This window comes from Pararge aegeria, chromosome 1 (genome assembly GCF_905163445.1).
Source record: "Pararge aegeria chromosome 1, ilParAegt1.1, whole genome shotgun sequence".
Classification (NCBI taxonomy): Eukaryota; Metazoa; Arthropoda; class Insecta; order Lepidoptera; family Nymphalidae; genus Pararge; species Pararge aegeria.
Window position 1 is genome coordinate 5,423,762 of NC_053180.1, and position 24,833 is coordinate 5,448,594.

The 24,833-nt window shown below is 36.3% G+C and overlaps 2 protein-coding genes across 3 annotated transcripts in view; one reads left to right on the forward strand and one right to left on the reverse strand.

Annotated features, from left to right (window-relative positions):
- Nucleotides 1-1,636: 1,636 nt before the first annotated feature.
- LOC120637352 (stromal membrane-associated protein 1) lies at nt 1,637-15,331 on the reverse strand. Its single transcript, XM_039909167.1, has 5 exons — nt 15,120-15,331; nt 8,009-8,139; nt 5,644-5,822; nt 4,746-4,851; nt 1,637-4,389 (listed from the first exon to the last, which is right to left on the reverse strand). The coding sequence occupies exons 1-5, from the start codon at nt 15,235-15,237 to the stop codon at nt 3,502-3,504; spliced, it is 1,422 nt and encodes a 473-aa protein (XP_039765101.1). The 5' UTR covers nt 15,238-15,331; the 3' UTR covers nt 1,637-3,501.
- A 274-nt stretch (nt 15,332-15,605) lies between these two features.
- LOC120623291 (phosphoinositide 3-kinase regulatory subunit 4) overlaps nt 15,606-24,833 on the forward strand; it is a 28,897-nt gene continuing 19,669 nt past the window's right edge. For both annotated transcript variants that reach the window (XM_039889240.1, XM_039889249.1), the window contains exons 1-11: nt 15,606-15,915; nt 16,101-16,281; nt 17,002-17,172; nt 17,608-17,796; nt 18,094-18,182; nt 18,833-19,042; nt 20,005-20,464; nt 21,254-21,446; nt 22,511-22,620; nt 23,494-23,602; nt 24,537-24,685. In XM_039889240.1, coding sequence (XP_039745174.1) covers nt 15,824-15,915; nt 16,101-16,281; nt 17,002-17,172; nt 17,608-17,796; nt 18,094-18,182; nt 18,833-19,042; nt 20,005-20,464; nt 21,254-21,446; nt 22,511-22,620; nt 23,494-23,602; nt 24,537-24,685 — 1,953 coding nt within the window. In that variant the 5' untranslated portion in view covers nt 15,606-15,823. The remainder of the gene's footprint in view (nt 15,916-16,100; nt 16,282-17,001; nt 17,173-17,607; nt 17,797-18,093; nt 18,183-18,832; nt 19,043-20,004; nt 20,465-21,253; nt 21,447-22,510; nt 22,621-23,493; nt 23,603-24,536; nt 24,686-24,833) is intronic.

Genomic DNA, 24,833 nt, shown 5'->3' on the forward strand with positions numbered 1-24,833 from the left:
AAAATATATTTCTTTCTAGAACCTAATAGGCTCCTGTTTGGAACCTTTTGGGTTTTGAACCCTAACAAATAGTACACGGCCGCAAAATAATCGTAAGATAGCTCGCAATACAATAATAAGACACAAACGCAACACGCCACAAAAATCGTAAAACTTAGTTGTAAAATATTATTAATTACTGACTCAACACGCGTGGCGTCGCGTGGGGATGTGTTGCCAATACGATCCCAGCCTTACATATATATACATAAATATATCACACACTGACATTAATTGCAATAGTATTCAAAGAGTGCGGGATTATTTTAAACTAATGTGTAAATATCGTAATAAAAAAAAAAAATCTATAGTAATAAATATAGTAAATATGGAAAATTTATTTTTTATACACACCTGTTGTATTGCACATCGAAACTTTACCGAATATGTACAAAATTGTATACCTTGCCAGCTTTCAATCAATAAAAAATATATGGCCCAAGTGGCCCCACATCACTCCTCCCCCTACAGGGCACGGTACTCTGATCAGAAGGAGAAGGGTTTAGGCCATAGTCCACTACGCTGACAGAGTGCGGATTGGCAGACTCTACAAGACTTTGACAACAAAATAGCGAACTCTCAGGCATGCAGAATTCATAATTTCCAAAACAACCTTAAAACCCTCTGAAATTAATATTTAATTACGAGTGCAATATTCAAAACAATCTAGCATCGGATAACGGGTAAAAGTACTAAATTATTAGGATTGTCCCGTTTTATTATTGATCGAAGCTCGCAAGAGTTAATGATTTTAGAAAGTAGAAACAGTAACAAAGCAAAATAGGCGCAACGTTTTCAAAGCGCAAATGTTTCAAAGTTGTACATTTTTTACTTGCTCGAATATAGATAGGTACTTACTGTATACATTCCGTGTACTCAATGTAACAAAAAAAACGAGAAGAATGTAATATAGTCCCACAAACCTAAAGTTCGTCTCCTACACGGACTGTGACGTACACGAAAATAGTTTGTACTCTTTGGAAAGCCGACACAAATCGGCTATCAACTCGTGCCAAAAGGCAACGTCGGCTACTTCAAAGACTCGGCACATGCTGTACACCCGTAGTGTTAATTTTTGCAAGTGCATTATGAATTGCCTGTAAACGTACTGTATGCAAACGATTTAAGCAGACGAATTCTGGCCCGATGTCAGCCACCCAGTTCTCGCAAGCGAAATGCAAGTAGCAGGCCAATTCCTATTTTAATTTGATGACAATAAGTTCCAATTTTCATTACCTGCCCAGATATGTTTGATGTACTATACAAATAAGTAGTTAAAGTTCAGCCGTTGAAGGATTTCGTTCCTGATAGGACGATAGGCTTCTCTTTACGATAACAATATTTGTGTTGTTCATTTGCCTTAATAAATGATTATTATCTAATAATATTATAAAAGCGAAAATGTGTTTGTTTGGTTGTCCTATCTTTACGCCGTAACCGTAACCGTAAACCGTAAACGTAACCAAGAAAACAACAGGTTTTGCACGGGACTTGTAAACCGAAATAAACGCGAACGAAGAACGCGGGCAACAAATAAATTAAAATGTGTTAATGAAATTAGAAACCATTATTAATTATTTAGTCTGTCTGCGCTTTTACTGTTTATTATGATTTTATATGACCAACGGAAATATATGAGGCGCTTAATTTTTCAGCGGTCGTATTATACTATAAGAGCTACGTGACAAGATTATGAAAAGTTGACATTTTAGCTTGAATGTTAATATTTACCTATTTTTGCTTGTTATTGTATGCTAGTTTATTTTTTTATTGCATTAAACTAAATGCATTTACGGGTGTAACCAGGTTAGAATAATATATATTTTTAATAATAATAACGCGGGTAGAAACGAAATGCTAAAAGCCCTTTATTGGATAATATCGAGCCATTACCGCCGACTTAGCTTAATCCGAACACTAACAGATTCTGCATTTTAAAGATTTTTTTATAAGTATTTTTGCAGAGAAGAGTGCTGTTAAATTGAAATTTAACATAATATGTTAAATATTGACCGCTCATTTATCTGCAAATAAAGTTTAAAAAAACTTTAGTTTTTTTATCCATAGAGTAATAGCTCGTAATGTCAAAGTAAATACGTTTTTTGCTAACCTCGTAAGACCCAAACACACAACACAGAAAATAGTTAACTTGTTATGTCATGAACATAACACGTTAACTGTTTTCCGCAAAAAAAATATATTCCCTCTTTGTATACTTTATTAATTTTGTTTCCGCAATTATTGCTAAGTAAGGTTTCTTGGCAGCATGGATTTCGAAAGTATCGGCGTATGAAATTTGTTTATATAACTTTAAACGAAATATTTTGCCATTGTATTGCGAAATTATGTGTCTTTTCTACTGACTTGATTTTTTGCATAAGAGTACTTTGGAAGGACAGAGAGTAACATAGGATACTTTTAGTCCTGGAAAAACATGTAAACGTGTACCCAAGGGTACAAAAACATAGCATTCGAAATGAACTCAGAATTTACTGATCTGTAATTACTGTGAACGCAACCAAAGCTTTATTCCTTTTGAAAATCAGGTGACAAACTGTCATATTCTTCTTAAGAAACTATGCCAGAAGGTTTTGTACACTGTTACATACAAAATAATTGCGGTCCTAGGGTCTAGGGTTTTACAAGGGCAGATATTTTATTAAATTGCGTTAACAAAATAAATGGCTCACATTTAAACATCACCGAACCTAAAATGCGACTTGTTGCGAAATCCGCTTAGTAAGGGTAAAATGTCATTTTTCAGGATCGATTCGCTTTAAAGTTTTGATCACACGTATACACACCGTGAGACTAAGTATAGCGTAAATGGCCATCATATACTACCAGCTTCTCACCATTAGTGTCGTGATTATGTAATCAAGGTACCCAGGGCAAAATAAAATTGGGGGCCTTTTTAAAACTGAATGGTAAATGTGTCAAGGGTTTGCTAAATATAGGGTTTTACTGTATACATTCTCAGTAGTAGCCCGCACTAAAAAAAAGTGGCAGTGTCAGCCCCAGTAAGTCTATGTCCAGCAGTGGGACTGCTGGCTAATAGTCAGATGATGATGATGATGAAATATATAATAATAAAACCTTAACGGTCTATTACAACTTCGAAAAACGAATCTTCATTGAAACAGTAATTTTCTATCGATAAATACGGATCGTTGCTGACAAGTGTAATTTCACCTGTTTTTGCTAAAACTATGCATGGAAAATGAAATCGGCGTCACCAGACGACTATTTTATAAGCTCCGGTGCGCCTTACAAGTGTAATAACTTATACTGACTCCATAAACGATATTTGCTTACTTAACACAATCGAGGCTATGAGTTCAAGCTCGTTCTCACACACGACAAAAGTGCGTATGCGCATGTACTGTACGTACGAAGTACGATTATGAACTCTAACGCCACATGAACAAGGGGCTAAATAACCTGCGGTAGATTTATATGAACCTACTGCCATGTATTGCTTGCTACGTTTGGATTAGGTGGGAAGGCGCTAGCAAAATTCTGCCCTAAATTGAGACTGCCAAACTGTTGAGATAATGGATTCTGTTGAGTGAAAAATGACTGATTCGGCTGAAACGGCTGTACATTTTGTGAAGGCTGAACGCTCTGTAACGGCTGAATATTTTGTAAAGACTGAACATTTTGCATCTGCTGCGGCATTTGATTTGGGAACGCCTGTTGGAACTGATTGGGCATCGGTTGGAACTGGTTAAAGGATTGCATACCGTTTTGCATTCCCAAACTGTTGTACGAGGGTGGTTGGTACACTGAGCTAAACGAAAAATTACCTTGAGGTTGCACTGGGTTAAACTGTCCAGGTTGAGGAGGTACTGAGTTAAACTGGCCAGGTTGAGGTGGTACAGAGTTAAACTGACCAGGTTGAGATTGTACTGGGTTAAACTGACCAGGTTGGGCCTGTCCAGAGTTAAACTGTCCAGATTGAGATTGTATAGGGTTAAACTGACTCGCTAAAGTGTTCGATGGTGTTTGACTGTATAACGCTAGTATACTATCTTTAGTCAATTTTGACTTTTCCTTATCCGTTGGTGCGGCTTGTTTGAAGAAGTTTTCCTCTTCGGTTTTGAGATCAGGTTTGGTTTCTTCTGGTTTTAAGTCTGGTTTCTCTGCTGGTGCTGAGAAGAAACTCGAGAAGATATCATCATTGTTTGTGGATTTAACTTCTGGTTTTGTAGTTGTGCTATCTAAGCCTAATAAGTCGGCAGATCCGTTGGAAGTTTTACTAGTATCAGCTTGATTTGTTGGTGTGTTTCTGCCTAGTTTGGGACTTACTGATGATTTCGGTTTCGGTAAACTGGGTATGACATCGGATTTCTGAAGAAAAATATAATCTGTATAGTATAATTTCATACCAGAATTTATTTTCCAATGTTTTTTTGGACATCTCACAAAAACAACTGGACCTTTTAAGGCGAAACTTGCAGTCCATGAATTGTAAATTTCACCCTCTGACCCTTAATATCAACCCTTAGATTGGCTGAATAAATTATAATTAGTCTGATTAATGAGCAAAGTTCAAGTTACCTAGCATTCAGCTTCTTATAACTATTCACGAAGAATGTGACGAATGTATCATGACATTCGTCGTGAATAGTTATTAACATTAATTACTTTAGTATTCCATTGATAAAATATGCCTTAAAAAAGATTAGTAAATAATCTATACATACATTATATTTCTTATCAGTGGATGGTGCAGGTAGTGGTCCCAATCCAGAGGTCGTAGCTCTCTTTTTACGTTTTTGTTTTTCTAATTCTTCGTCTATCTCTTTATCCCTGTAAGAAATAAATAAAGGTACCATTGACTATCACTTTCATTAACATAATAGCTAATAAAAACTGGACCTATGAGTTTACCCTGTTGAACACCCCGGTGTCTGTTTCACAAAGGTGGCGAAAGCCCTTTTCCATCAGTTTATTGGGTTTCCTAAATCTATTTTTGACCGTTATTTTGCGCAGGGCAGGACGTGTGAACATCCCAAAAGCTACAAGCTTTTATTTAATTTTTAACATTATAACATTAATAATTTGTTGTATTTTTAGATATTTATTTTGTAATGCAGTCATTTTAAATAATGTAATTAATGTTGAAATTATTTGTAAACGTTGTGAAAACCTGTAATAAGCTAAAAATTCACTTAGCTCACAACCTAGAAACTTGGACATGAAAAATGTATTAGCTGTTGGTTTTTCTAAATAAATAAAAAGCGGATTGTTATATAACAGGCATAGAATTAAGAATCCGTGTAAACGACTAATCAATCTACTATTGAAGCATCAAAAACCACTCCACTTAGTGTTTCTCGAACAGGCGGTTAGTCACTACATAGTCATACCATTCAGCAGTTGACTTAGGAATTTTCTAAAAGTGAAATTGGGCAAAAGTTTGTGAGTTAGCAATATTGGCTCGCGGGTGTGAAGTGAGACTTGCGCGGGGCGTTTTCACTGTTTTTGGACACAATTCACTGCCCGCCATAATGGCTGATTGAGGGATCTGTATGTTTTTAATTCTATGACAACAGTACTATCCTCGTGATTTGTCCTGCTCACTGCACTACAGATACTAACCAGTTAACTTTTGGCATAGTAGGCGGCACCCATTCTTTCGCTATGTACTTCTTATGCTCGTACTTAGCGCGGATGAAAGCTTCCAGCGAGGAGTCGTTCTGTGGTCTCCTGAACGAATCTGGTAGGTTAGCTTCGTAGACTGCACGCGCTCGAGAGTTGCCCATTTGTTGGAGGTATACCTAAAATTGATGGCATTAGTGTAAATTAGTTCCCTCACAATTGCTTCGTGGCAAACCAAGTGCTATTTGTATAGAGAACATTGTGAAGAGGTAAGCACTACTTTTAGACCGGAATGGTGTGTAAATAGTTGAACGAAAAGGAATCAATCCATATTGAGGTAGTTTTGAGAAATTTAGGACCTTTCAAGTAAAAATGACATAATCCTAGTAATATTATAAATGTGAAAGTGTGGATGTTTGTAACTCAATCACGCAAAAACGGCTGAACGGATTTGGATGAAGTTTGGCATGCATTTAGCCTTTGACATGGAAAAGAACATAGGCTACCTTTTATCCCGATTCCTTAAGTAGTTCCCGAGGGAAAATTGAAAATTGCTTAAGAGCTAAGCTATGCTATATAAAAGGACGTGCACTTTCTATACAGATCTTTCAAATAGTTCCCGTAGTTGGATTAAAAATTGTTAACGAAGCTTTAGACCCAAACCTGAAGTCCACGGCAATCGCAGGCAGAAGCTAGTATCGTAATAATTATTTCAAACTAGCTATTGCTCGCGTTATTCATACGCGTTTATGACGGTTTTTTTTACAAATTCTGTGGGAACCGTTTCTTTTCCGGAATAAAAGTTGCCTATGTTACTCTAAATCCTTTCAACTAACTAACTCTATACCGCAAGTCAAGTTGAATGGTTGCGTTGTTAGGACGTGAAGGAAGGACCAACAAACAAACGCACTTTCGTATTTATGATATTAGTAAGGATTGTGTTCATTTTGAAATAACAATGCAAAACTTTTTCGACGTTATGCCAGACTTCCAAAGGCCTAAATATGACACAAAAATACCTCAGTTGGGGCGGGATCGTTTTCGATTACCTACGTATTCCAAATTTACATATAACATAACTACAAATGGACTGGATAATTTATTAAACGTAATTGAAACAACTTGTTCCTGCCAAAACGTTTGACATGCGTATGACATGACCACGATAGAAATTCTTCTAAAGAAAGTCTTTAGAAGAATTTTGTAACGTAAGCTCTACAACAAAAAGAGTTAGGTCCAGTTTGTTTCAACGTTAAAGTTTCTCAAAAACTAAACGATTCTTATAATTTTATAATTGTTATTAATGTTTAAACATTTATAATTTTTTTAATTAACTAATTTAAATTTAAATACGATTCTAGTATTAAGGCAATTACACATTATAAATTCATATTCAGTAATCGAGTTCATAACAGCATTAAACTGCAATGGACGGCTTAAATACATTATTCCAGTAATTTACAGGCCGTTACTCAACTTCTGCGTTCAATAGATTAAAACAAACACAAAATCTAAAACGTTCCAACAAATTATTCATTTAATAAAACATGAATGAACTAATTTTTTAAACATTTTACGGCGAGTATAGCAAACTACGCTTAGTGCCCATTGTACTCTATATCATGTAATTCCGCTACGTGACGGCGGCTTCTATTCAATATTTAACTAATTATTTATTATCTGAGAACGCTTTTAACATAAATTACTTTTTAAAACAACCGTCTTCATCATCACTCTCAGCACATTAATGTCCTACTGCTAGACACGGGCCTTTCCTCTCTTGTAGGAGAGATTTAGAGTTTTTTTTTTCATAGGAGAGAGATATTAGAGCTAAATCCCTTTACGCTGGTCCAATTCGGAATGGAGTGCTTGTTACGATTATTACCAAATACGATACTGATAATAACGAAGTGAAAGTGCCGTAAGAAGTTATGCATATAGTAGATAAGATTGTTTTTTTTATCTACGATAGTTCTTCCTTTGATTGGGATCAAGATAAAGCCAATTCGCGAGTTAATGCCTTCATATCATTTTTATTTTTATTAGTTTTATACATTAAATTTCAGAAAACATTTATTTATGTCCCATTTAGTGAAAATAATGGCAGTTTAGAAACACTTTTATGCATGCAGCTCTTGATTCCAGTATCGGCGATTAGAGGACCGTGGCTAGGTCGGCAAAGTCTTTGTCGGCAGGGAAAACTAGCTACGGTCAAGACGAGACCAAAGAAAATTCTGAAATTTTTATTTCCCAAATTGCCTGTGCCTGGAATCTATATATCCCAGTATATCTCGTCTCACATATATGACCACAGCGACCATCTCTGCGCCAGGGAGATCGACTTAATTAAACATAGGACATTTACCACTTGTTCCGCGGTCCACGAGTCCAAATTCACGCTCTTGACCTTAGAGATATGGACGCCGAGGTTGCGGTGGATGCCAGCGCACCGGATGCACAGAAATATGCCCAGGTTCCATGACGCCCAGCGAGGCCCTGGTGAATGAAACAAAAATGTTAAATTAATGAGGCGACTTACCGTCACAGGGTATGCATGCCATAGTGAGCATGATCGGCTGCAGAACAAAACTAAATAAATACTCGAACAACTGCCCTCTAGTTAATTTTAAAGACGTGCTCGGAGATAGCTCTGGATCGAGAGTTAGGCGATATTTTCTAATACAAGATCTTCTTAATCAGTTTTATCGGTGCACTACAAAGCATGGGTCTCCTTCCACAAGGTAAAAGGGTTAAGGATGTGGACCACCACGCTGACTCCACTCAACTTTCATTACGGAGAACCTCAGGCACGCAGGTTTCCTCAAGACCTTTTCCTTCACCGTTAAAGCAAGTGATATTTTAATTACTTAGATGTTAGAACGCACATAACTCAGAAAAGTCGAAGTGGGCTACCACAGTTTTAGGTCTATCTAATAAAACTGCATTTTTGTGCACTAATATTACAATTGTATCATTCAAAATCTCAAACATGTACAATAGCTGCTAGCGAATTAAGAATCAAGGTGAGCATAAAACTGGCTTTCTGATATCAATCGACCTTTTACGGTTCGTCTATTCGGGCTCATTTTTTCTCCTCTTTCATATTAATTATTGAACCACGCAAAAATCCAAGGTCGACCCAATAATCTTGCATCCGAGATGGCGTGCAAAGCGTAGGGTAATAAGCGACCAATCATAGGGCCCTTGTTTGATACGGCACGCCTTGTGATTGGGTATTTGGGCGTGCCATGCGATTGGGTATTTGCAGGTTTGCGAATTGTACCGTAATGCATCACTGTCCAAAAACCCTTTATTCCATTAACTATTGGTTACGAACCATCGCAAACTATAGGCGTTTCAAACCACGTTTTAGCTAATGAGATTTTGGAAAATACCATGGCTTGTTGGGTGCCTTTTCGAAAGGTTTTCGGCCCGACTATGTGCAAGCATTCATTAAAGAAAACGTCAGAATGTGCCACAACATACAACGTCAACGTTAACGTCCCAGGTGTTGATGGGGAATAATTATTGATGTATAATATGAAAGGTAATTATTTTAGGCATATTTTAAGCAAGCGTCGTTACTAAACAATTTGATAATTTTATGGAATGTTCTTTTTGGACTGAGAAGTGGCGAGACATGTCAACCCCACATAAAGTGGAATAAGGGCAAGATGATGGGAAGTACAAAGGCAGCCTTACTGAAGTGGTTCGTTAACAAAAGATTTCTGGGAGCAGTCGTAACAGTAGACTTTAAATTGGCGCCACATTTTTTACAATTATCGCTCAGTGACCACGATAAATGTGTCAGATTTCACACCCAGTTGTCTTGGAGGGCTGGGTCTCTCGTCGGTTTCTCTTCGTGCCAAGGGGCTCATTCTATAATTTTCCGCTACAAATAACGCCAATTTTAGTTTTGCTTTTTGTGACAGAGCTCGTCCGGGGTAGTGCTACCGCCATGCATATTCTCGCCGCCAAGCAGCATTTTTGTATTCTAGTCTGCACAGCTAGTATGGGCAGGAGACAATTATATCCCCGAGGAAAGGATATAAATTTAACTTCTCCCACAGCTCTATTAACTCTCAGAGCACTGGCGTGCAAGTGGAAATAATATATCTGTATTCATAAACGGGGGTGAACTTCTCCTATTTCACGTTCCAGTGATTTAGCAGGTGGGCACGTTAATAATATACCTTGTCCAGGGGACATAATCGGGGGATACAATTTTTATCTCCCGGCCGTGCTAGCCCTGCTGGTGTAATTAACGGCACATGAGGCACTTTTGCTGATAGACACATACCGGCACTTTGTAAGATGTGTTTGTTGAATGCCCTACGAACTGTTGCTGTGTTTATCCACTTACCATACGGAAACATATGCTTGGTCCGTCGATTATATTACTATAAAACAATAAAAATAAAGAAACAGCGCGAACCGTTGCGCAAGTGCTTTCTTAAAAAAAGTAATAAACATTTAAGTATAACTATTTTATGTACTTATTTTAACATATGTTTTAACACATAATATATAAATATGTTTGCGATGGAGTTGCGTTACAGCGAGGCCGGGTATTAGGGGCGTGCGCAAAAATTTAGTAGATACAATGAATAATTAATGTACCACTTTAAACAACTATGATATGATAAAAATATTAACACACATGTAGGAAATAGCAATTTTCATTTCGTGTAAACTTTCAAGGTAGACTAAAATTGCACTGTTATATGTTACCTCATATGGCGACCTTGGCTTTTTTATGACATCTGTTAAATACAATATACATATCTTTATCACAGCTTTATATGTAGCGAATAGAGCTAGATTATGCTTAATATTATAGTAATTCTCTCTCCATAATAAACTCAAAAATACGATACTCAGTATGTACATACATACATACATACATACATACAAACATACAAACATACAAACAAACATACATACATACATACATACATACATACATACATACATTTCCTGAAAAGCAAGATTATGGATCATTGGGTACTAACGAATACAGCTCCCGTATTTTACTAGCTATAAACTGGCAGATGCCAATTTCCAAATTTGCGATGATTATACAACTCAGCCAATTAATTTCCAACTGCTAGGCACAATTTAGTCTTAGTCTAGTGGTTAGCATGTTCAACTAGGGATCCCGAGGTCCTGGATTCGAATCCCAGGCCATGCCAAAATATGTTTGGTGTTGTTTTTTCTGTTAAAAGAATTGTTCAATACCAACCCGGAGTTAGGAAATTAACAGTGTCCGACCTCCGTGCCTCGGATAGCACCCCCTTCGGCCCCTTATACTAACTTGTTATAATAGTGGTTAAAGCCCACCAACCTGCATTTGAGCAGTTTAGTGGTTCTATGTTCCAAAACTCTCTATGAGAGAGGAGGCTTATGATCAGCAGTGGGATGTTAATAGGCTAATTCAAAAGTTGATCGCACACTCACTCTCCTAATTATTAGCACTCACCATAATAGTAGGAAAATAACACAAGAGTTTATTCACTTAGTTTCCATTAACAAAGGCCTTAGTACTACTCTGCACTGCATGTCAATCATGAAGCCCATTAAACTGGGTCAGTATCTAACCTAGACTTATTTTCTCTATGTCAATAGTCAATGTTTATTATAATTGCAAATGTACAATAAACCGTTAAACAGCTATTTGATATTTTCAATTTAATGCAATGTGTTAAGAGTTACAGCAATTTTTTTTATAGCAATTTCAGTATAATTGAAATACAATTTTTCTCAGATCCACCTGCTCTTGGAACACTATGACTTTATTCTTGTCTTACAAAAGTGACCCAGTTAATCTTTCCAATGCCTTCTATTTATTTGTAAAAAATAATAAACAAAGAAAGATATTAAAAAACATTTCTATAGGTTGGGTGTTGATAAGCAACCCATACAGAGTGTAAACATATGCGGAGGCTGAATCAATTTAATCAATTGTGGTTGTTCCATACAGCACAAATTAAAATTCAAATAGGTACATACATAATTTGATCAGCTGCTTCTAAATGCAGAAATTAACATTTTAATTTTTTATAACTGGTGCAGTAAACTTCAATTATTTTAAATATTGCTTAGAATTACTGTAGACATAAATAGATTAAATATCAATGTTTGAAGATAAAAAAAAATCACAATGCAGTATTGGATGAACTAATTTGGAATAGTCCTGTTTACATTTATATATTTGTTCTGTTGTTTTGTCTGATACAATTTCTACTAGTAATTACTACACATAACTGGTCAATGAAGAAGCCCAACATTCAAATAGATCCCAACCCTTTAATCACATTCATATATGTTTTTTCTACACTTAAATTGGCTATTAGTAATTATTATACCTATTTATTAGAATTACAGCTTACAACAATAATGCTGCATTAAATAATAGAAGTATTAGTAAGTAGCCTAAATACCTTATCAGGGTATTATTTTTTAGAAGCATGTCACTTCAATTCTATACTATCTATATCCTTATATTATTGCATTTATATGATATCAATATTAACATAATATATAAAATATTTACAATCATCATCTCAACCAATTGACGTCCACTGCTGGACATAGGTCTTTTGTAGGGAGTTCCACAATGCACAGTCCTGGGCTGCTTGCCTCCAACGGCTCCCAGCTACTCGCCTGATGTCATCTGTCCACCTCGTTTGGGGCCGACCTACGCTGCGTTTACTGGTGCGGGGTCGCCATTCCAGCACCTTAAGACCCCAACGTCCATCGGTTCTCCGAGCTATGTGCCCCGCCCATTGCCACTTCTATATATATATTTACAATATATTTATTAGGGTGGCGCAAAAAAAACGACTATTTTTTTTTTTTTGAGTCTCGGATGAAAAAATGTTAGTTTTTGATGTTTTAAGAGCCCTCTCCAAAGGACAGCTCAAAAAAAAATTTTTAAGAGGTCACTCCAAATTTTTTTAAATTTCGAAAATCGTCGAAAATCGATTTTTTTTTTTTTTTTAATTTTTTCTCTCGTTACGTTTGTCTCGTTATTTAAATGATAGAATGAAGTGAAGAATTGCACATGCCTATCTTTATTATTATTATTATGATAAGAATTTAAATGGGGTAATATTTTGCATTCAAAGATTTTTTAAGTTGTTTTCTGTTGCCATTAACCTTTGGTATGCCGGACGCAGCCATTTGACAATTACGCTATCTGCCGCGAAAAACAGAGTGATACGAACGCGCGGATCCGCGTTCCGGCAAAGCCATGTATATTTGTACAAAGGATGTTCCATTTTTTTTAATTTTTAAATTTTATTTTGTACTTTATTATTGTATCACCTACTGTAACTATTTTAGTTTAGAAATAAAACAATGTGAACTAAGTAGGTATAGTGGAATGGTTTTATTACAAAAACAAAAAATGCTACATAAATTCAAATCGACTCGAATCGATAAAGTTATTTTCATATTCATGAATGCATGTCTATCATCATCAGCCTTCGTTCTAAACGACTCCACTGCAGGAGCATGGCCTACCCAATCAGGATCATAATCCACCGCGCTGACCCAGTGCGTGTTGGTGGATATCACAAGTCCTCAAACTTGCTAGGTTCTTCGACTTGCTGGTTTCCTCACGATGTTTTCCTTCACCGTTTAAAGTCAGTGGTAATTTTTCTTAGAAAAATACGGACTTGAAAAATATCATTGGTCCGCGCGCAAAATTATAATGTAAGACATGAAGTCGAAATGTAAATAAATTACCTCTACAACATTTTGTATAGTCTTGCTTTGTCAAAGAATAAAACTAATTATATGTGAATTTTTTTATTAGTTTTAAACAAATAACAGTAACCTTCTCATTGTAATACTTAATTAAATTTTTGTTATTTAGAAATCAGCACAAATGTTACATTCGTCATTTGTGTAATGTTCATATATGGCAAACATACAGTTTCGACACCAAAAATGTTTAGCGTGTAATATCATTTTAAAAGTACTTTTTTTGTCAGTCCGAAGACATAAATGTCGAGGCATTTTAGAATTCGTGCGTTTTTTACATATGAAACAAGCACTTAATTTTATAAAATGAGTCTCTTTCCAAGGCCATATAGCTTCACGAAGACATAGGCAATAATCTCCTTTGTTGAGATACTTATCAACATCTAGGTACACCACCATTATTTTATAACCTTGAAATTAAATTAATAAAATATTGTTAGGTTCAATGCAAGATATCTCAAAATATTTTCTGGACAACTCAATAAAGTAAATAAACAAGTAAAGTGCGTGGTATAAATTTGAACACCCTGTACGTCTTAGCCGGAACGCGGATCCGCGCTCAATATGCGGTAAGACTATCGAAAAACAAAGATTCTGAATAAACTATGAATTATGGACGAAAACACTTTGCAAATTGAAGATCTTGACAAAAAAGTCTTCAAAACTATATATAACACGCACTCAGAATGAAAGAAATACAATAGTTATGAATAAATTTGAAAAAAAAAACTAACCGACAAATCGTTTACTTCTAATTATTTTAGTAATTGCATAAATTTCTCATAAGATTTTATTGAAAACTATTCTAAATGAAAGAAATTATTGAAATAACACAAAAATATACTCACTGTGTCCAGTAATTACAAAAAATCAAACACTTAGTTCTCAACGAAGTCGAGTATTCAGTGACACGAATGAACAAGTTTCTGAACTAAAGACAGGTATAAGAGAATTTGGTACATTCATTCATTCAAGGACGCAAGCGATTTTGACACTTCTGCATCGTTTTTATGAGAGAAAATTATAAAAAATTGTCTGCTGGTCGGAGAGCGTGGATCCACGTTCCGGCAGATAACTGCTTTGCGCTGATCCACGTTCAGGCATACCAGAGGTTAAACAAACCAGACCAGACCATAGTATAGTTGTGTGGAAAAAGGGTTATATGTAAATTTTTTGCTTTATTTAACTTTCTTCTATTGAGAAATTAGTATGTACTTATGAAGAACATATTATCATACTTATATCATACTACCCATATTTAATGGTTTTGTTGTTGTAGAGAGAAATCAGGTGAATAAATAAATTAGTATACTTTATCTAGATTATTGTTACTTATTTTTGGACTACTAAGTATATGTTTATTTTCATAATTTTATAGCTATGGTATGATACCAAAAACTTCCTGCAATCATTGAAAATGAAATCAATAGATGTAACGCGTACAAGAATCGTGAGCATAAATTAGTGTAATTGATAACAAAGTCTTATTACAATTTACAATTTTTAAATAGTGTGAGTCAATCGAAATCTGATGAAACCTAACATACAAAGTTCGAAGACCTTTCAAAGGTAAACTTCTTGGACCCAGTAAGTAAAACAAGGCAACCTTCCACTTGTATGTTTTGGTATACTAACCGAATAGGCATTCTAATGGTATTTCGTAGCGCTGTTGAGGAAAATAAAAGAAATAAAAAAGAGAATCCGCTCACCCTTGGCATCACAGTCAACACAATATTTGTTGTCTTCATCTTTGAGCAATTGTATCAAAATGTTCTGACATCGATCCTGGATCTGTTTCGCCCGATCCTTTTCACTTTTAGAAGCCATTTCTGTGAATAAGCGGCTGATAATTGAAAAAATAGGGTGGATGAGAAATACTGCTTATTTGTAGAAGGGAGACCATAAAGCAAAAGTGACAGTCGACGTTTTTTTGGCTAGTGCTGAGTTGTTCCGTTCTATGTTCAGTGTTGTATAATTTGTGTTACGATTTTAACTTTTTTTCGAAATATATAACCCCCATATTTATTTTAGTTTAAAAATATTCCAATTATTTGGTTACAATTACAAATCTTTTTTTCTTCTAAGGCTTATGACCAGTATTTGAATAAGTCATCGCTTATTTGTCAATTCAACATATCTCACGACTGTCAAGTGTCAACGTCAATAGGTATTTATTGGTCAATATTGATCAAAACTTGCATGTTGCAATTTTGTTTTGTTATAAATAACTATCATTGTGATAAAATATGTGAGTGTTAATATAAAGAGACAATTCGGTTTCTGTAACAAATACTCCGTGAAAAGCGTGTAAATATTCTTTAATTTTAATAATGTTAAATGTTTAAAGAAGAAGCTTTGTTTTCATACTTACGTATTCAATTACGTTATCAAATTTACTTTTCTTTTAACCAAAATGGGAAATCAACTCGTTGGCGTAGCACCTTCACAGATATATCCAGTTGAGCATTATTTAAGTGACCATGTAGATTTATCATTTGATCAAAGGTGAGTACAAAGTATCCAGTTAATTGCTTTTTTTTTACTTAAAATAAAATAATTTATCACTAAAGAGTTCCTGAAATTAATTTTTAAGATTAATTTTTATCATTATTCATGCATTCCAATAAAGTATTTTTCTAATCATAATTTACTATATGATGCATAAAATAGTTAAATATTTTGTATTTCAGCCTTGGCTCAACAAGATTTTTTAAAGTTGCACGAGCTCGCACCAGAGAGGGTTTGGTTGTGGTCAAAGTCTTTGCAGTCCATGACCCATCACTGCCACTAGCAGAGCATAAAGAGAGGATACTGAAGATTAAAGAGCAACTTGCTTCAGCTTTCAACTGTTTACCATTTCAAAGAGTTATTGTAAGTGCTTCTTAAAAAATACGAAATTTCTGAACCAGAATAAATATTATCTTAACAATATAGACTTGATTACTTTGTTAAAAATTGTGTGGAAACTTACCACTGAGTAAGATTACAGTGGAGAAATAACATTAGCATCCTCAGATGTTAAAGTCCCAATGGGCTCAACCTTCCTCTCTCCCAAAAGGGAATGTTTTAAATTATAGATCCCCTCCAATAAGAAAGAGAGTTTTAAAACCTACCTACCTAAACCTACCACACATCACACTCAAATGTGTAAAATTCATTAATTCTTCCTCATTTATTACAGTTTTTTAATAATCTCATGGGAACCGTTTGGTTTCCTTGGATTAATAGTAGCCTATGTTTCTGTACCTTCAACTAACTATGCTTAAAATGCAGTTGATTGGTTGCTTAGTTATCGTGTTAAGGAAGGACGAACAAACACTCTTTTAAAATAATTAAGGATATATTATTTACCCATTAAGTAAATAATACTAACTGTAACTGACCTTAATGTGGACTGCAATGCTCAAAAAGTATTTAACACTATTTTACTAATGCCTTCTGGTACTGCCAAATTTCTGAACTGAAATACCCAATACCTAACAGTTTTTGATCTGACCATAGAATTTCACCTGGTACCTTAATTCACACTAGACATACCAATAGGCTGTACATTAAGAGACAACCTATCATTATAATTTTTTTTTTTTTCAGCTTACTGACAAGGCAGGCCTTTTAATGCGAGAGTATTGTAAATGCAGTGTGTACGACAGAATGTCAACTCGGCCATTTCTAACAGTGCTAGAGAAGAAATGGATCACATTTCAAGTTCTTTATGCATTGCACAGAATGCATAAGCTTGGCATCTGTCATGGTGATATTAAGGTTAGTTTGGTAGATTCAAAATGATAACAATACGTCACAATAAGTCACATATAGTCCCTGGAAAATCTGAGTAGTAATGGAAAAGACCCAAATTACAATAATGGAACTAAATGATTATTAATTCAACTAACAATTATCTAAATTTGACTTTAAACAACATTTTGCTGATGTTACTCAAACTACATTCACGGCAAAAGTTCGCCATTGCTTCGCCATAATTTCTTCGCCCGAACTAGTCTAATCTCATAATGGCAGAGAAGTCTGGAACTCGCGAACACGTACACGCATGATTATGCAAACAATAGGATTGTAGTACTTCTACAAGATAGGTGCTAAAGCTGCAGGCAGAGCAGGAAGAATCTATGGTATGGAAATATTGGAGCTTTTTAGATTAACTTAATAACTTCTCAAATATAACACTACATTTTGTTCCAGCTAGAAAACATAATGGTAACATCTTGGCTGTGGGTCCTACTAACAGATATAGCGTCATTCAAGCCCACCTTCCTGCCTGATGACAATCCCGCTGACTTCAGCTATTTCTTCGATACGTCAAGAAGGAGGCTCTGTTACGTTGCGCCAGAGAGATTCGTCAGGGCTCCAGACCCTAATGTTAGAAATTCGGTGAGTTATGGGCAGTAAATTTGTCTAGGTTAAAACATATTAAGGATGGAATGGAAAAAATTATTGTACTGTATAGTATTTTTTTCCCATTTTCCCATTTTATGCTGAACGCTGATATTAGATTAGAAAGACTAACCGTTTATTCGAGAAACCAATCTAAAGTGGAGTGATTTTTTTGATGCTTCAATATTAGTCGTGTACACAGTTTCTGTATGTTCTTAATTCTGCTGTTTTATTATAATTTTCGGAAACTAATATCCATATTTATGTGAATTGTAGGTAAATTTTGTTTTACAGGGTGATGATAGAAGTAGCAGTTTATTGTTGAGTGAATCGCCCTGCAAAATCGGTGAGCTGATCCCCAGTATGGATATATTTTCGACTGGGTAAGTTATATTCATGATTGAAGCTATTTCTTAATAGATGCTATAGAGATGTGGTGCTGGAGACGTATGCTTAGAGTCTCATGGAACGAATTACGCACCAATATTTTCATTATCCGAAAACTTGACATCAAGCAACGTCTTTCAACATTAGTGCACAGCCGCATTTTCAAATTCTTCGGACACGTCTCCCGGGGAGATCATCTCTATAGAACGCTTTGTTGTGCCTATAGACCGGAACACAGCAATACTGCTTGTCAGCAGAAATAAATATAGAAGCATTTCGACATGGGCTGCGTATTATAAATCTATTCTTTAATTGCGCTGCAGGGACCGAAAACTATGTGAGAACTAGTCCTGTACGTGAGTTTCCACCGTGCACGGTTGTATATCTTATCTGCTATCATGTGTGAATGCCATTGCTACTTCCCCAGACCCTCGTCAATAGTTACGCTGTATTTTTGCGCCAGATGGCATCAAAACAATTCCGCAAAGTCCGCGCACAATAGTTCACCAACCTCTCTACCCAGCGATATGATAATGGGCAAACCCTTCCGTTCGGAGAGGTATTAGTCCAGCAGTGGACTTTTGATGAAGTGCTAGAAAAAGTACCGCAAAAGTTTCTGAGCAGAACATTGTTTTTTCTTGTTCAGGTGTGCACTTCTAGAGCTCTGGAACGATGGCACCCCAGCATTAGATCTTCCAGGGTTGCTTGCATACAGAAATGGGGAAGATCGTCCCCCCACCATGACCCTACCGGACACCTGCGAACAAGAGTTACGGAGCCTGTTGGAATCCATGACAGAAAGAAACCCAAAAGACAGACGCAGTGCAGAGATATATTTGGATGAAGCTAGGGGCAAGTATGTGGAATTAACATCATATTTTACATCGCCTAAAATTTTATGATGAGAGTCTTCCTGGTATTAAAGCTAAAAGTGTAGTAATAAAAATCAAATCTATTGTCTGTACTCGGTACAGCTTCCTTTACCGGGTCTCTGCTGCTAGGAAAGCCAGTTAAAATGCCTCTTTGGTCATTATTGTTTGTCAGTCATAATTACTGGGACCTTGTGCTCCTAGAATTTGAAAATAGTGACGATGAAGCTCTTTCTACCGCTCTCATTTGGGAGGAGGCCTATACAGATTATTTATGCTGATGTTGGCGCGATTACTATATCGTTATTTTTTTATTTATTTTTTGACGTGACAACGTCTTATAATTCGATGGAGCCGGCTGCACGCACGAAAAAACAAGACGTATGCGGCGTTACCTCGCTCTGAGGCATTCCATTCTAGGCTTGAAGTGCAAGCGAGAGCGCGGAACGAGCGACAAAGATGCACAGTCGGCCTCCGCGTTCGACATCTGTCTCTCTCCTACTTGAGTGAGCGATGCGTCCGCGTGGACAGCTTCTATACAATAATACATTTACATGTTTTGGGCAAGGATGAAGTGCAGTGAAAAGTGAATGTCAATCAAAAAAAGGTGTCAATTGTTTATAGCAACAATAATATCTATCAAACAAATAAAATTTTCTTTTCAAAAATGCAACCATTCCATCAGTATTTTCTTACGACGTTGTCACGTTCAACTATCGTCAGTAAGCCGACTTTACAGACAACCAATTTTTTTAAAGTAATAACTGATGGACCAAGCATATAACACTTCACACAGCATGCAAAAAAGTTCTCAAGCCTAATGTGCCTGTAATCCAATGCCAAACACGCCCTTCAGACCGGAACACAGCATTGCAGAAATTCTGCTTAGCGGCAGAAATAAGCACGGCGAGTCACAAAAAGCTCTACTACTACTAAAACTTATTTCTAGATTGTTCCCCGAATACTTCTACTCGTTCCTGCAATCGTACATGCTGATATTTTCCGCGCAACCAATCCTGCCGGCCGACGAGAAAATAGCCCGTATCTACCAGGACATAAAGAACATAATCAAGATCTTCACTCAACCGTCCAACTCGAAAGACTACCGAAATCTAGTACCGGAGACCAGAGAAATCCCTAAAGTTGATATGGAAGCGTTAATAAAGGAAGGGTTTAGAGTCATGAACGTCAATGTGTCCGATTTGGATGATGATAATGATAATAAGACATTGGAAAATAAAGAGATGGGCCCCGATGGTGAGGGGCTGATTTTGATTACGTCGCTAGTGACTTCTTGTATTAGAGGCTTGCATCATTGCACTTCGAAGTTGCATTGTTTGGAGATATTGCAGCTGTTGTGCGAGAATTCTAGTTCGGAGACGATTCTGGATAGGATTTTGCCTTTTATTGTGAGTAATCTTTTTTTCTTTACTCTACTAGAACTATTACGGATTCTGTTAAAGCGTTCATACATATTCCATTTTTGTAAAGTGATTGTGACGGCCTTGTTTAGAAACTTAAGGCTAAAACTTACCAAGAATATATTGTTAAAGTGATCATCATCATATCAATCCATTATCGGCCCACCACAGGGCAAGGGTCTCCTCCGGCGACGCGACTCTACACACCTTTGAGAACATTATGGAGAACTCTCAGGCATCTCAACCGTTGAAACAAGTGAAATTTAATTTGCTTAAAACGCACAAAAAGTTATAGGTGAATGCTGTAATTCGAACTTAGCGCCGCGAAAGTGAAGTTTAAGTCCTTAAATATAATCCCAGAAAAAAAAAATTGTAATAATTGGTGGATTGGTTTAATTGGATATTAACTATGGGATTTCTGCGCGAGGGACAGACGAATCAAATCCCGCGAAAAAAGTATATGTAAAAATTTGTGCATTGGTTTGCTTTATTTAACATTAAACATGAAGCTTCAGAAGCAATAGCGCATAATGTCCTCATGAACTACTCTCTTACTTTTGCTGTAAAGTGACTTCTGCTACCCAAGGTATGTGGGGTCCACAAATGCGTAATAGGCTAGCGTGGTGGACTAAGGCCCATTTCTCAATATGGGAGGACACCCGTGCCCTGTAGTAGGTTGTTATTGGGTTGATATGATGGGGATGATGATATTTAACACTGCCAAAAATAAAACAATCCACAATTATTGTAACATTTAAATGTTTTCGGCGCCTTTAGATCTACCTGTCTCACGCGCCGGAATCTCGAGTCCGCGCTGCGGCTATATGGTGCGTCGCGAAATGCGTCTCGTGTGTCCGGAACTTGCCTCCGCAAGATTGCAACGTGTTTCCGGAATACATACTTCCGGAACTGGCGCCTAGGGCTTCCGATCCGGCGTTGCCAGTGCGGATTGCGTACGCTAATAACATTGGTAAGATGTTTTCCCGACGTCTTCATTATCTCGACTTTAGTAGGCATACAATTTTACGTTCGCAATTTGCAATGGTTAGGTATTTGTTTTCAAATATCGGAACACATCCATCTGAGTAAATTGGAACTTATTTATCTTATTTTAAAGCTTCAATTCGTCAGCTTCAACAGTCAGACAGTTTACATCAGCTTTCTAGGAGCCTCGGTGGAATTTCGTCTCTTAAGTTGTCAATTAAGTCCTTTACTTGTACCGTACCGTACTTTGACTGTCCATTTTATTTTATAGTGCTATATGTTTTAGCGATTTCAAATTTTAGCCAATCCGAACTAATATTAAAAGTGCGAAAGTGTGTTTGTTTGTTTGTTTGTCCTCCTTTCACTCTCTAACTAAGGCACCGATCAACTTTTGGCATAGAGCTAGTTGAAAAGACGTAGAGTAACATATCCCAAGAAATAAACGTTGCCCACGGGATATGTAAAAAAAAACACGGGATTTGTAAATCTTTGTCGACCTCCCTGGTGCAGCGGTGAGCACTGTGGTTTTAAGTTGAAGGTCCCGGCATTGATTCCCTTCAGGGGATATTTGGGAATTTATTATTTCCGAGTTTTCTCTGTTCTGGTGGGAGGCTTTGGTCGGTGCTAGTTACATATTTGATAGAATATTCTTTTTAACAATAATTCATTGTAAAGTCAACATCTCCTGAGGATGCTCCGGTTTTGGAGCGAAACGTGCGTAAAGGGCACATTGCCGAAGATCTGTTTTGTGTGGAGTATAAGGATTGAAGAAATTATAGATCACACCATACTGATTATAGTGTAGTTACCACCCTACCGACAAAGACGTGCCGCTAAGCGATTTAACGTTCCGGTATGATATCTCGTAGAAACCCTATTAGGGTATGGGTTAAATATAACTGCCATATGCCCTAACAGGTTAGCCCGCTACCATCTTACACTGTATCATCACTTACCAGTAGGTGAGATTACAGACAATGTAAGTGGTGGTATAAAACGATGTGCATTGAGAAACATTTAAAACTTAAACAAATTAAACTATTTCTCTAGCAAAATTGGCAGAAACTGCAGTAAGATTTCTGGACCAGACACAGAACATGGCGGATAAAGAAGCGGCTAACATAAACTACGAAACTGAACTTTCGGCGTTGCATGAAATGGTTTGTAACTTAAGTTACTTTCCCTGTCCTAATTTACTATCCAACCCTATCTTAGTACGTATTTTTTTTAATATGAATTTGAAATAGCCCCTATTTAAGCGTAGATTGTGTTATAGGTACTAAGATGAATGATGAATATTTTTATGAATAGTATAATATACCTACATATAGTGAAAAAACATTCATGGGCATCACACAAACATTTTCCAGTTGTGGGAATCGAACACACAGCCTTGTACTCAGAAAGCAGGGTAGGGTATATGATTAATATATATGTTAATTATATATGTTCATTTAATTTAATAAATTTATTAACCAAAATTTACAAGTTGCCGTAATACTATACTATCATACATTCTTGCAATAAATATTATATGATTTGTATGATTGATGTATGACTTCTTACTACTTGGCTTGCTTAAAATGCCTCATTGGTCTTGTGATCAGCATCTTCTCACTATAGAGGCTCTGGAATTGACTCTAGAGTTGTACAAAGTATTTCTGTAAGAAAACAATTAGGTTGTTTTTTCTTCTTTCAATTCAGACTGAGCGAAAAAATACCCGAGCAATTTACGGGCGCCATTGCAAATAGGACCGTATTACTGTAACATAAAGTAGATAATTCTACGAATACAATAGCGCGTGGGATTTTCGTTCTGTATGTACTGACTCTAAACGCAGCGTGTTTCGATAGATCATCTTATTTTGATCAATTTTAACCACGATGTAGGAATAATTAAATATCTTTTAGAGGGAATTCGACCTTCTCGAATCGACCTCTGCAAACGTTATTTTACACGTGGATTCTTCAAATTTTATTATTGAATCCTTCTGAGTGGAATTTGTAAAATAGTAAAAATTTTGTTTTTGTAGGTCCGTTCCACAGTATCGTACCTACTGACGGATTCTCAAGCCGTAGTAAAGCGGGCATTGGTCGAAAATGGTATCACGAAGCTGTGTGTTTTCTTTGGAAAACAAAAAGGTAATTAACAAAAAACACCACTTTTCTTTATTACTAATACATTTTTAATGCACACAAACACGCATTCCTGAGTGGGCATTACATAGACAATTTTAATTTTTACAGTTATAATTGATTTATATAGTCCGACCGCTGTAAAAACGTTCTTGATGTCTGTGAGTCGGTCATTAAAAACCTTAAATAATTAACAATGGTATAACAATTTGGTCTCAATTAAGACAAATAAGAAGTAATCTTTTAAGTTGGATTTAAATGCTAAATTCCTTCAGCGAAGTAGGTATAAGACAAAAAATATTTCCTTTTAACTTCCAAAGAAACTACTACTTGACATGATTATATAGTTTTTAATGACAAACATTTGTTAGTAGGGCAAATAAATAATTTTAAAACAGTGTTATCGTAAATTCAATGCCACTTCAAATGTAACTTCGTTCTATTCGATCACAACCTGTCAGGAATGCATTCTTAACACGACCGAACTATAATATGAATTTATCTCATTACGTAGCTGAATCACACTCTTATTATAAAGTCGACAGTTTGTATGTTTGTGCCTCCTTCACGCCGCAACTACTGCACCAATTTATCTTAAATTCGAAATGGAGTTAGAAATTTATGCTAGCTTTTGCCCGAGGAAGCTTAAAGTCTGTCTGTACACGAATATTTTTTTATTACATTTACGTGTACAGATTTAAGCCTAGTTTAAACGAAGCCAGCACGATGAAAACAGTTTTTCAAGATAAGCCAGCGTTGTCCTGGCTAGAATAGAGTGCCTGTCTATTTTCAGTCAGTGGACAGCGAAGGCTTGCTTGTTAACAAACAAAACAAGAGATACAATGATATACAAAAGGACAGACATGTTATAAAGAAATTTAGATGATAATAAAAAAAAAAATGACTGACTGTTTAATGCTGATGAAATGTGTGTTTCTAGCAAATGACGTAATCCTGTCGCATATGGTAACGTTCCTGAACGATAAAGAGGAGGTGGCTCTTCGGGGGTGTTTCTTCGAGCGGGTGGTTGGAGTCGCGTCGTATGTCGGGCAGCACGCAGCGCCCATACTACTGCCGTTGTTACAACAGGTAAGAATGTTGGATAGAAGCAGGCGTTACTTTTCGGAATTCCATGATATCTTCGGCAATGTGGCAATGCCTAAAATCTATTTGGTCTCTTATTTTCATGGGTCTACATTTCTAAAGATCTATCTGCCATACAGATTCTCATGCTTTT